The 13,274-nt window shown below is 46.1% G+C and overlaps 1 protein-coding gene and 1 long non-coding RNA gene across 5 annotated transcripts in view; one reads left to right on the plus strand and one right to left on the minus strand.

Moving 5' to 3' along the window:
- Positions 1–333: 333 nt before the first annotated feature.
- LOC109497286 lies at positions 334–1,511 on the minus strand. Its single transcript, XR_002153402.3, has 2 exons — positions 919–1,511; positions 334–541 (listed from the first exon to the last, which is right to left on the minus strand). It is a non-coding gene; the product is annotated as an uncharacterized LOC109497286 (long non-coding RNA).
- A 597-nt stretch (positions 1,512–2,108) lies between these two features.
- TEX26 (testis expressed 26) overlaps positions 2,109–13,274 on the plus strand; it is a 54,828-nt gene continuing 43,662 nt past the window's right edge. For 2 of the 4 annotated variants that reach the window (XM_045049927.1, XM_045050028.1), the window contains exons 1-3: positions 2,125–2,275; positions 7,583–7,664; positions 12,639–12,804. In XM_045049927.1, coding sequence (XP_044905862.1) covers positions 2,140–2,275; positions 7,583–7,664; positions 12,639–12,804 — 384 coding nt within the window. In that variant the 5' untranslated portion in view covers positions 2,125–2,139. Of the gene's footprint in view, positions 2,276–7,582; positions 8,588–12,638; positions 12,805–13,274 lie in introns of all 4 variants that reach the window. The other 2 variants (XM_045049960.1, XM_045050002.1) reach the window with 2 other exon arrangements.

The raw sequence follows: 13,274 nt of genomic DNA on the forward strand, positions 1-13,274 counted from the left end.
CTCCTGTCTCCCATTGAGCGGAGAACCCAGCTCAGGCATTTCCAGTTCTAGGACAAGCTCCCTAAGCTCCCATGGTATCCAGGGCCCCTTACTGTCACCCTCCAGCTCATTTTCAGTGCACAGTCCGTGTTTGTGAAGGGAAAGAGGCCAAGGAAAAAAGAATCAACTTAATCATTGAAAGGGGTTACCTCAAGCAACCCGAATTCAAGGGCAGGAATAGCGCTATACTGCTCGCGATAAAATGGACTTGTACCAAAAATCCATTCTGAAGCAGAAACGCAAGACCAAAAAAGAAGGCAGCTCAGAATAGCAGTGAGACAAAAGAGCAGTACCTTAGGTTTACACGGCTTTAGAACTTATAAATTATTGTTGGAGTTACTCATCTTTCCATCCCGGTGAGGTGGGTACTGCTATACTCATTTTACAGATAAACTGGGGCTCAGAGAGGAATCTGCTAGATCCCAAAGCCCCCCCAGGTAGAAAGTGCAAAGATTTCTTCCAGCTCTTGATTCGGTGCGTAGGCCACAATTTCACAGCTTGCCTAAGATGAGACAAATGTAAGATATTAATACGAATTCACTTTCAAAATTCTATAGACTCCCTGCTCTGTTTAAAAAAATATATTTTTCTTAAATTATGCTATGCTAATTAACGCTGCCATTTTCAGACAGTAATCTGTTATTGGGTGTTATTTTCTTCATTGAGATGCCACTACTAAATCCTAATTTAGACTCATTCCTTTTAATAACATCGACAGAACTCTATACCTTCTATGTGTTCCCACCACCATTCATTGATGTAAAATTTGAAAGTGTAAAATGCATTAGGAATGTAAAACGGATAGGAATCCTCTCCGAAAATTCTACTTGGGATCTTGATTTTTAAGCAATACCTCGCATATGCACTTGGGATGCTTACTTTGATGCTTTTTCTGTGTCTTTTGATAATTTCCCTTTTTGTAGATATCACCGCCAACAGAGGTCTGACTTTTGAATAACCCCTTTGCAGAGAAGGGATTGTTGTGGATTGCCTTCTAAATATGTTGCCAACAGTCTCCAGTGTGCACTTCCTGTCTTTTCTTTGCAGCCAGGTGGCTAATAGCTGTGTCCTAGCCTGGAGGCATTCAGTTTTACTAAGCCCCTACTATGTGTCAAACTACCAAGGTGGTTGCCAAGAACATGAGGATAAAAGTCCCTCCACATTCTGGGAAAACTCTGGGGTGAGAGACACAGTTTTGTCTTGTGGGGATAGAAGGACAATTAAATTGGCAATCACAAAGTGCAAAGGTTTGTGCCAGGAACCCCAGTGAGGAGAAAGGTGTCAGCTCACATCCTTCCCCACTCTTGTTTCCTACTTAATGCAAAGATCTATGACAATTTTGCCCACAGTCACTTAGGTTGAAAGTTATGCGTGGATGAAAATTTGCAATTGGGGCACCTGGATGGCTCAGTTGGTTGAGCATCAGACTTGGGCTCAGATGTTGATCTCCCAGTTCATGGGTTCAAGCCCCGTGTCGGGCGGGCTCTGTGCTGACAGCTCAGAGCCTGGAGCCTGCTTCGGATTCTGTGTCTCCCTCTCTCTCTGCCCCTCCCCCTGTCATGCTCTGTCTCTGTCTCTCTCTCAAAAATAAATAAATTAACAAAAAATTAAAAACTTAAAAAAAGAAAATTTGCAGTTGAAAATCTTCAGCTTACTCCTCTTTTTGCTCCTCTCCCCAAATAAGACCATGCTCAAGAATGCTCATTTCAAGAACTATACAAATAGGGGCGCCTGGGTGGCTCAGTCGGTTAAGCGTCCGACTTCAGCCAGGTCACGATCTCGCGGTCCGGGAGTTCGAGCCCCGCGTCGGGCTCTGGGCTGATGGCTCGGAGCCTGGAGCCTGCTTCCGATTCTGTGTCTCCCTCTCTCTCTGCCCCTCCCCCGTTCATGCTCTGTCTCTCTCTGTCTCAAAAATAAATAAATGTTAAAAAAAAAAAAAAGAACTATACAAATAAACAAAAGTAAGTAGCCACATTACTGGAAACACATCTCCTTGCTTTCCCCACCCGGTGCCGTGGCCCTCCTGATGAAGGCTGGGCACCTGTCGGCCTCCAGCTGAGCTGCAGGAAGTGACCCATGTCTCCATGGTGATGCGTCACAATGCAGCCGCGCTCCACCCACAACACCCAGTCCAGCTGGAGCAGAGGGCATCGCGGTGGCCTCTTTCCAGCAAGAATGGCACCGCCTGGGCTGGAGGCTGCGTGCCCCTTTCAAGGAGGCCACCAGATTCAGCCAAGTAAGGCTGCGGACCCTGCCGGCAGGGGAGGGGGGGGGGCGCGCGGCTTTTCCCTGGGAATGGGGTACACCGAGCAAAGGCTGCTTTGGTCTGCAGGGGTGTTTGCCTCCCTCTTACGGGTGGGACTCACTTCATGGAGAGTCTGGGAGTCAGAGGGAATGAGATGTTCATGATCTTGCCCTTTTACTGCCCTTGGTCCCGTTTCTGCCAAACCTCTCCCTAAACCTCTCAGGTGCTTTCAAACACCCCCCCAAAGTGCCTAGGAGGGGACAGCAAAAAGAAGGAATAGTGCCTTTCCAGGATCCCAAAGTCAAAGACAAAGAAGGAACGGAGGTCAGACGCTGTGAAGACAGCGGACCCAGCGGAGACCTGACCCCCCCCCCCTCGTGCAGGATCTGGGGAAGTGCACAGAACGCGGGGAGGTGCCCGAAGGCAGGGAAAGGACCCCGCAAGTAGGTGTGCAGAGGCACCTTACCCCTGCGTGGTCGTAGCCAGGCCAGCACCTAGGCGTTTAGCTGCCACTTCTCTGCGACCTTTGCTGATTTTTCTTTCAAAGCGATTCCACATGAACCCGGGTAGAGCTTTTAATGCCAATTGTGCGTGCAAATGCAGCAGGTTTGCAAAGTCCGCCTCTGTGTCAGTGGAGGGAGAGTGATTCCCAGGTACTCAGCCGCATCCTGACCTTTTTCATGGCAATAATAACCCACCGCAGCCGCCTCGCTGGGTAATTGCGGTTCCACAGTGGCTACAGAGCAGCGGGAACTGTTCAATGGCGCATTCCCTGGAATCGTAGACCCACCAGAATGAATGAAATGCGTATTTTCATTCCATTCCATTCATCCCTTTGTAAATTAAGGACAGAAAATGAAAATACTTAACCTGTAAAAAACATATTGAGAACATTCTGTTTCTATATGATGACAAGGCAAAAAAAAAAAAAAAGAGAGAGAGAGAGAGAGAGAGAGAGAGAGACAGGAACCGCATTCCTTTTGAATCTCCTCTCTTTCTAGTCACTCCTCTTGGTTTCTTTCGCTGTCTCCCCTCCCCCTTCCAGTCTGGGAATGTGGGAATCCTCCAAGATTCTCTCCTCCTTGGTTCACATCCTCTGTCGTGGCCGTGTCCTGCCAAGGGCTTCAAGTCTACAGAAATGCCCCACCGGCTTTCTAATCTTACCTCTCACTCCCGTGTTCCCCCTAATTTTCAAACCAAAGTACGCAACTGTCTACCGGATAGTTCATTTGGGTGTCACAGAAGGGCCTTGATCTAACACGTAGAAAATTACACTCCTTGTCCACTCGACTTTGCAGGCTCAGTTAGGAGGGTGCCAGCTGCCCACGGTACATGGGAGGGCGGCTTGGCTGACACCTCAGTTTGATCACCGGGGCTCATTGATTCTGCCCCCCAAGTTCCCCTTCCTGTGGGTGAGTTTCATTCTTCACGCCCAGTCTTGGGGCTCTAACAGGCACTCTGTGCCACTCGCTCTTCCACTGCTCAAAGTGTCACGCTCCAAAAGGTGGGGGACTGATGTGTCACACTGCCTGGCTTTGGTCCAAAAATAAGATGAGAGGTTGACAATGACTGCCACGGACTACTTGCTGTTGAACTATTACTCTATGTGGGCTTGTAAGTGCTGCATCACTTTGAGGGACTGCCATAAATAACGAGGAACTGGTGGCTTGAAACCAAGATGTATTCTGGAGGCCCGAAGCCCCACATCAAGGGCTGTGCTGCGCCGGTAGCTCTGGGGCAGAAGCCTTCCTTGCTTCTTGTGTTTTCTGGGAGCTGTTGGCATTCTCGACTCGTGGCCTCGTGCGCCTCCACGGTCACATCCCCGCCTCTTCCGGGTCGAGTCTCCCTCCGCCTCCCATAAGGATGATGAAATTGCACTTGGGGCCCACTGATAATCCAGCACGATCTCCTCATCCCAAGATCCTTAACTGCACCTGCAAAGGCCCTTTACCCTTATGTGGTACCGCTCGCACGTTCTGGGGGTTAGGACATGGACCTGTCTTTTGGGTCTCTGTTCAGCCTACGTTAAATGCTTGAATTTACCCTCCCCTTTAATCCTCCCGACAACTAGGGAAACGTTGAATCACCAGGTACTGTTCATACTTGCCCACCCAGCAGGCTATGGTAAGGATGAAACAAGATTCCACCCGTGGAAACACTTTGTAAAGCGTAACAGAATACGCACATGTTCGTTACTGTTTTATCCTGTCTTCAAAACCCCCTAATGCATTTTCGTCATTGTGAATACCTCCAGGGGTGGTGAGTTCAAGGGGGCAGCAAGGCAAACGAGGCCTTGCTGGCCTGGCGTTGACCATTTCTTCCCCTGCTTCACTCACATCGGGCCACTTCAGACTTTTCATACCTCGCGCTGCTTTCTCTGAAGAATGCTTCCCTCCGCGTCCTCCTGTAATCGCGGTCAAACCCCTGCTTTAAGTCCCGGCTCAGATGCCACCTGTTCTATGAAGTCCCTCCCGGATCCACCCTCGATGCCCCTTCTCTCATCCAACCAGAAAGAGCTGTGCCTTCCTGGGGGCTCCCACGGCACACAGCACAGCACCCCACTTAAAGTGCTCGTTGGCCATTTTCTCTTTCCTCTCCTCACCTGTGAGCTCCCCAAGGCCAGGACAGGGTCTCTATGGCCTCGGGCCTGTGGTCTCCACGGTCCATGGGAGGGGCTCAAGCCTTGCCTGTAGGATGAACAGAAAATGAGAGGGGTAGAAAGAGGAAGACAGAATCATGGGACGGGTGGACACAGAGAGGGAAAGACACTGGGATGCTTAGCAAGAATAAGCCTAAAAGAAAGCAGTGGCACATGGCTTGCAAAGACGTTTTTGGAACATTCGGATTATAGATTTTTAAGTTACTGCTGCTGTTAACGAAGAGGGTTAATTCTAATAGCATTTTATTTGCAGGAGCTTTGTCAATGGGAATAAAAGGCGTTGACGCAGACCTGACCTAGAGACTTTTAGTAAGAGAAACCGTTAGACAAAAAGAATTGAAGAAAGATGTCCTGGAAATTGAGTGCACATCTCGTCACGTTGGTCATCCAGGCGGATTAGCATTAGGGAGTGGGGGGTCCGCTCGGTCTCAGGTCCTAGAGGCAGCCAGGCATGGCCTCTCCTGCACCCGATGCCTTCCAGAATAGGATCTTGGCGACAGAAGGCGGCCAGCACCCAGCCTGTCCTCAGAAGGAGGAAAGGCCGCAGACAGCGGCAGCCAGAGGTGTTCCTGGCCTGCCCGTGTGATCAGTTGGGAGATGTTCCCCGGGCGCTGTGTTGCCAGGGTGTTTGAGGTATATTTGGGCTTAACAGGAAATTGGTCTGGCCTGGGTCAGTGTTGTTTGCTTTAGGAAAAAGAGGGGGAAATGGTGCGTGGGCTCTGTGCAGAGAGGATCCTTCCTGAGCCCTGCAAGCGTCACACTCCGAGGTTCAAATCAGGTTCCATGGAGGTTTCTTTTAAGAGCCGCACTGCCTCCCAATTTCTTCCCACTTACTTGTCCATACTTGGAACTCTCTGAACAAAGAACATTTAATGCCGCAGTTGGAACAAAATGCTTCGAAGCATGAAGTGACTCCCACTAACGAGCCGGTGTCAGAGCATGACGTCATTTCTCTCTCGGAGGCGCGTGGGCTCGGGGCGCGCACACCCGCAGCGTGTGTGTAAACGGAGGCACAGAGCGTAGCCTGCGGGGCTCGGGCTTTTGTGAGATCCGGGGGAGCGGGCGGAGGGGAGTCTCAACCCGTGGGAGGGCAGTGGGGAAACAGTCACGGAGGAGCGGGTCCAGCTGCCTGGCTCCCCCAAAGGGCCTGTTAAATGAGAAACAAGACCTGCCTGGGAGATGGGAGAGGAAACAGAAGTATAGAGGCAGCACGAATGAAATGTTCCTTCAGGGCCCTACAGGCCAGGCGGTGCATATAGATTGTAAAGCTATTTGGAAACTGCAGACGTATTTGAGAAAAGCATAGCGATTGTATTCGGGATACAGGAGTGGGAAGATACACAGGCAGTTAGGTGGCTATAGGGTTCCTGCGGTGAGGCCCTAGACCCCGGACAGCAGGTTATTCAAATAGTAAAGGGGACCCTTTGGACCCAGGTTCTAGTGAGATGTAACCAGGTTAATTGCCTAGATAGGAAGAATGAGAAAATGTCAGAGTTAAATTTAAAACCTGTCGTGGTGCTTTGTGGACAGTGGGAGGCTGGGTCAGTCAATGCCTGTTGTTGCTAGCAGGTGCCTGATGGTTAATTCTCTATCCTCAGTCGTCTGGACCCAGCCTGGCAGCAGTTGCCATAGGCGATCCCTCCCCCACCGCCTCCTGGAAAGCCCTCCTTCCTGTGGCCCCTGATGTCCTCTGCCCTCACCGACTGCTTTTCTCAGTCTTCCCCAACCTCTTGACATTGGTTGCCCCAGGCTTTATTTAGCCTTTGGGCTGGTCTCCTCCAGCTATGCCCCTTCTTGTTGAATCCACCTGCTTATGCAGATTGAAATATCACGCAAGCTGCAGAATCCTGCACAGTCGGGGCAGAGAACGCATCAGAGCTGCCCCAGATGATACTGTTCAGTGACAGACAGAAGAAAAGGACACTTTGTGTATTATGAGCCCAGTTTGGTAAAACAAGATGGTGGAAACTAAAACCCAATATGTCAACGTCGTTATATATGCATATATAAATCTCTGTATCATTGTATCAGCAGACATAAAAGCGTGGAAAGAAACCAGCACAATTGTTAACATGGTCTGGGAGGAGGGCTGAGGAGGAGGAGGGAGCACGGGGAAGGCGCCCAGAATAAAACCGGAGGTGAGCCCCTTTGTGCAAAATCATTTCATGTGCATATAGGTTTATCTAATAGGGTTCATGAGAAGTTGGTCACTAAAGTCACAGTGGGCATCTTAAGGGGATAGAACTTCAATCGAACTTTCTGTTTTATATTTTTACGCATTGCTTAAATTCTTTTTTTTTTCAACGTTTATTTATTTTTGAGACAGAGAGAGACGACAGAGCATGAACAGGGGAGGGGCAGAGAGAGAGGGAGACACAGAATGCGAAACAGGCTGCAGGCTCTGAGCAGTCAGCACGGAGCCCGACGCGGGGCTGGAACTCACGGGCCGTGAGATCATGACCTGAGCCGAAGTTGGATGCTTAACCGACTGAGCCACCCAGGCGCCCCTATTCCTTTAGACTTTAAATTACTATCCCCAATTTTTTTCTCCTGCAAAATTATTTTAATTACGAAGACGACACATGATGGAAGTATTCAGGTTTGCCACATTTCAAACCGTTTTGTCATCCCTTTGCCAGGCGAGGCCACCTGGGATTCCTACGCGACCACAATGAGGACTGCATTCACGCCCAAGACGGGAGCGGTGCCTGCTTTAATTCGGTAGATCCCGATTTGTGTCAGGTTGATGGACTCACCTTCGTCTGTTCACCTGTGTTCTATTATTCGGAGTCCCAAAGCAACAGAAAGCAGTCATCAGAGAAGGTTTAGAAAAGGGCACTCAGGTAGAACCTGTTGCGTGCACAGTGCTCCTCCAAGCACCAGACAGGCTTTCCCCCCTTCGGACCGTATCCAGACCTCCTATAGGAAAACTAAGGAAAGAGACACATGGATCCTTCATAAAGTCACTGCGGGTCAGGGCAATAGAGCCAGTGTGTAGGTTAACAGAATCGTGCTACTCAAAAACATGGAGCAGGCATTGCATTCATTACCTGGTATGTAGTAGGCAATGACGATTCAGTAAGTGGATGAATGAAGAATCGTTAGCACTTGATCATCCATTGGAAGCTGGAAGGCCATGACCCACTCACCCTTCCCTTCACTCCTCCACTCACTGCTTCCTAAGTGGCCTTTCAGCGTCTCCCATTTCCACCTGAATTGTGCGGGGTGGGAATTTCTGTCCGTCGGCTGCCTCTTTAAACTCATTGGTGGGTGAGTGAGAGCGGGATCGGGAAAGCCTCGTTACCGTCCATTGCATCCCGGGTGGGTGGGAAACCAGCATGGAGACGCTTCACCGGCCTGTGTTTACTCTGTGAATTGTTTCCAATAAAGAGGATCCTGGCACCTTACAAGTTCACGTTGCTGAGAAGTCACAGGGATCGTGGGCAAGACCACGGCTGAGGAGTCAGGCAGAAACGGGCTCTGACCTCCGCTCTTTGCTCTACCCCTTCTTATCTCTGCTACCTTCGGCAGGTGACAAGCTGTGGCTCAGCTTTATGGTCGGCAAAGTAGGAATAATGATTCCTGCCTCAGGTGGTGGTTCTGATGACAGAAGAAAACACTAGTACGGTGACCAGCATGGAGAAGTAACTCAAAATTTTTCATTCATTCCCGCCCCCCCAGGGTAATCTCTGATAGACTTTCACAAACTACAGGGCTGTAAGACTCCTCAGTGGCTATCCCACTGAGTTACATTATGTCCCCTAACTGGGAGATTTATCATCTGACGGTAATGATCATGCCAGCTTCCCAGACAGTAACAGTTGTCTGAGGAAGAAACATTTGGGATAAGAGCCAAAAAACAAATGGGTACTAATGGAGTCTAGGTCAATGGTCTTCAAATTCGCATATTTTTAAAGTTCACGGGAAAGTTTTCATCGTAAATTAAAATAATTGCAGAAGATAAAATGTATAGCCCATCCTAGACATTGACATTTTAAGATAAAACTATTAAGTCATTAAAAAATATAGCCAATGAGTAATCTAAACACCTTAGCAAATTGATACTTTCTATGATCTTTTTAAAAAATACACCAGACAGTAGACAATTTATTTCATTCCTTTTGCTTCTTGAACTTTTATTCCTCTCCACTTCCTCCGTAGAATTTTACCCTGCTATCATATATTTTGTGTTTGAAAGCAATTTATTGATCGCCCCATTATGCTTCTTTGAAACTATTTTAGTATATTAATTGAAATTAATTTTTAAACATATTATGTGACCCTAAGTACTGAGTTATAACAATTATTTTTAGTACACGATGGCTCAAAGCAATAAATACTTTACCGGTGTTAATAGTCACTAAACACAAGAAGGAAATTTTTTGGAATTGTATCTTAACGAGATAAACGTGACTGTTCTGTTTGCAATTAGTTTATGTATCCTGTTTGAAGTGTTACTATTTTGGGAGTGAGACTGCACTCAGCGTCCATTTTTTTTTTTTTCTGCTTCTTTTTTCAATTTATAGATGCTAATGTTAACCAGTCTTGTTCACATGAATAAGTAGCCATGAACGAAAGGAGTTGGGTGTGGCGCTGCCATTCAAGACTTTGAACCCTCTCTGAGTTAAGTGCCAGAAATGACAAGGTGATTTTTGTTAACGATTGAGCAGCTGACAACCTGGCTGGGAACTCCTTGGAGTTTATTGAAAGCAAATGATTAGATGATACGTCTTCCAGTTACTGAGTTTTTCCCCATCTCATTTTCTAAGTATCCCGAAAGTCTATGTCTTAACAAATGGCTATTAAATCACATCAGTTACTCTTTCACATGGAAGGAACTTGTTTAATATTTTTTCCAGTTCTATTGAGGAATAATTAAGACACATCACTGTATAAATTGAACCCGTGCGGCACACCACGGGGGATGGCTTGGCTTCCATACGTTGTGAAATGATCACCACAATAGATTCAGCTAACATCCATCTTCTCCTATAGATACAAATCAAACATCCACTATGCATTTAATGAAGGAGAAAGTTCTATATGCTGAAAATTAATTGGTCTGGCCAGCCAGCCTATATTTCCGTGTATCGTTAAATATTTTACAATGTAGAATGAGATGAGGACTGGCTGGACTGGATTAAATATTTCATTGCATGTTTGGCTTAAAAAAAAAAAAACAAGACTTGAGTACCTTATTGAATGATGGAAATCCGAAGGAAAACGTGACAACATTTTTATGTGCCAGAGTTACCCAGCGCATCCTTAAAAATGTGGTAGTCTCAGAAAAGATTCCAGTTGTGTTTAAAAGAATCAGCATCACCACCCTGTCCTGCTTCCCCTGCTCAGAGATGCTTTTCTTTTTTTTTTTATTTAAAAAAAAATTTTTTTTTTCAACGTTTATTTATTTTTGGGACAGAGAGAGACAGAGAGAGACAGAGCATGAATGGGGGAGGGGCAGAGAGAGAGGGAGACACAGAATCGGAAACAGGCTCCAGGCTCTGAGCCATCAGCCCAGAGCCCGACGCGGGGCTCGAACTCACGGACCGCGAGATCGTGACCTGGCTGAAGTCGGAGGCTTAACCGACTGTGCCACCCAGGCGCCCCTCAGAGATGCTTTTCTTTCTAGCTAATGACATGTCTTCGGGATTTTTTTTTTAAAGACCTGAAAAAAAAAAATGTTTAAACAGGTGGGGAGAAGAACCATTCAAAGCATTCTATATTCTCTGCTCTCTCCTCAGAGGCTTCTCCCCAAAGAGGGACGGACGTTTTGTAATTATTAGGAAATGAGAAGCTAGACACTGCTCTTAGCCAAAGCAGGGCACAATGTACCTAAAACCAGAACCCCCCCCCCCGCCAGAGCATTTGCCCTGGTTAGAGCACCCCCAACCTCCACCCCTTCAGAAATCCTCGTGAGCCCAAGGTAAGGGCATGGAACTTGGATTACAAGGTGGCTTCCTTGGAACCACACCCCTCTCACTGTTGGAGGCTTAGACCCAGAGGCATATCGAACCTTCCTAAGATCCTGCCATGACCTAGGGGAGAGAGAAAGGTGTGGGACAGGAGCACTTGGGTAGCGACGCGGGTTTGCTTTCAGGCAGAGACACGTTAAGGAAGATTACACTGGGAGATGGAGATCTGAAAATCAACTCCTTTCAAGCCGATCGTGCTGTGTTGCCTTTGGAAAGTCGTCATGTGCCTTTGATTACCTCGTTAGGACCACAGTCCTACCTGAGCCCACACGTCTGAATAACAAGTAAACTGGCTCATCATCCAAATGTATCCCACTTCCCAGATGTTTGGTTTCTTATAGATAGTACCTGAATCTAACCCAGTCTTCTTTTTTTAAAAAGCCAATATGAGACATTTTAGACGTACACAAAAGAACATACAACGAATCCCCAGCCAGTATCTAGCTACAATAATCAATACCCAGACAATGCCTTCCACCCAGCCTTCCCACTGGATAATGTTGAAGCAAATTCCAGGCATTCTATCATTTTAATTCTAAGTAGTATTCTTATGTATCTCCAAAAGATAAGGACTCTTTAAAAGTATGCTACGATATAGGGGCGCCGGGGTGGGTGAGTCGGTTAACCATCTGACTTTGGCTCAGGTTATGATCTCATGGTCCGTGAGTTCGAGCCCCGCGTTGGGCTCTGTGCTGACAGCTCGGAGCCTGGAGTCTGCTTCAGATTCTGTGTCTCCCTCTCTCTCTGCCCCTCCCCCGCTTTCTCTCTCTCTCTCTCTCTCTCTCTCTCTCTCAAAAATAAAATAAAACATTAAAAAATAATAATAAAATCATATGCTACAATACCATTGTGTTGGCTAAAAAATAATTCCTTAATATCAAATGGCCAATCAGCAATCAAATTTCCCCCTGATGTCTCACAATTAAAAAAAAATAACAAGTTGGTTAGAAATTAAATTCAAGTATGTTCTACACATTGCACTTGGTTATTATGTTTTTTGCCTCGTTTAATCTATAGGTTCCTTTCTTTTTTTTTTCTGAGAATTTCATTTTTTTTTTTCCTGAGAATTCTGGATTTTCCTGATTTCATCTCCACTGTGTTATTTAAAATATTCCTCTTTTCATGCATTTCCTATAATCTAATATACCAAAGACTTCATCTAATTCAAGCTGGGTATTTCGGCAAAAATATTTAATAGGTGTTGTGTAGGTCCATCTAGGGAACATGATAGCTGGTGGACCCTCTTCTTGAACTGTGAGTACAAATGCTGATCGTTGCCTGGATGCTTGGTTTCATTACAGCCTTGCAGACCAGTGATGTCCCGTTCTTACCTACCTTCCTTTTATTAACCAGAAGGAATACATGCATAGAGAGAAACATTTCTTCAACAAGTATTTGATTACATTGAAGTACTCTTTATACAGGAGAGGACCTACCTCTTTAAGAAATATTTTTAATTAAAAAAAATCAATGAATTTCAGATTGTTGTTCTTTTAAATTCCATTTTAGGCCTCCAGTACTTTTGTGAAGAGCCGTCCTAAGATATGGGATTGTTTCCTTTCAAGGGAATCTGGAAATTAAATTCTTTCTGGCATCAAGTCTTCCTTGAGCCAATCTTTAAAAAAAAAAAAAAAATGTAATAAGGAAAATTATTTGACCTGTGCGTTGCTGTGTGATTTGGCATTTAATCCCTTATTCTGATTTTCGCTATCTTTTCTTGTAGTCGAAAGGGTATCAGAAGACTAGGATATACCTATTCACTTAGTGACCCTATTCCCAATCAGACACAGTACAACGATGAGTATGTTTGGAAATCATGTTCTAAAGAAGACTGGATCAAAACCGGGACTTCAAGAGGAGTCAGGAGCCAAATACCTCGCCCCAGTCAAGTAAGATGATATCTACATATCTGTTGAATTTAATGCTGTATCAGTACTCCGTAAGAACAAGAGTTTGAATATTTCCAAAGATCCTCATCTACAGTTATGGTCCTTCTTATACTATTTTTTCCCCCACCTTCTCTCATTTCTAACTCCTTCTCCCTTATCTCTCCAAGTTTTCAAAACATTTTTTAAAATTTAGGGATGTGTGGGTGGCTTAGTTGGTTGAGCATCTGACTTTAGCTCAGGTCATGATCTTACGGTTCATGAGTTTGAGCCCCGCGTCAGGCTCTGTGCTGACAGCTCAGAGCCTGGAGCCTGCTTCAGACTCTGTGTCTTCCTCCCTCTCTGCCTCTCTACTGCTTGCACTCTGTTTCTTTCTGTCTCTCAAAGATGAATAAACCTTGAAAAAAATTGTTTTAATTAAAAAAAATTTTTTTTTTAATTGAAATGAAATTCACAGGGCATAACATTAACTT

This window comes from Felis catus, chromosome A1 (genome assembly GCF_018350175.1).
Source record: "Felis catus isolate Fca126 chromosome A1, F.catus_Fca126_mat1.0, whole genome shotgun sequence".
Classification (NCBI taxonomy): Eukaryota; Metazoa; Chordata; class Mammalia; order Carnivora; family Felidae; genus Felis; species Felis catus.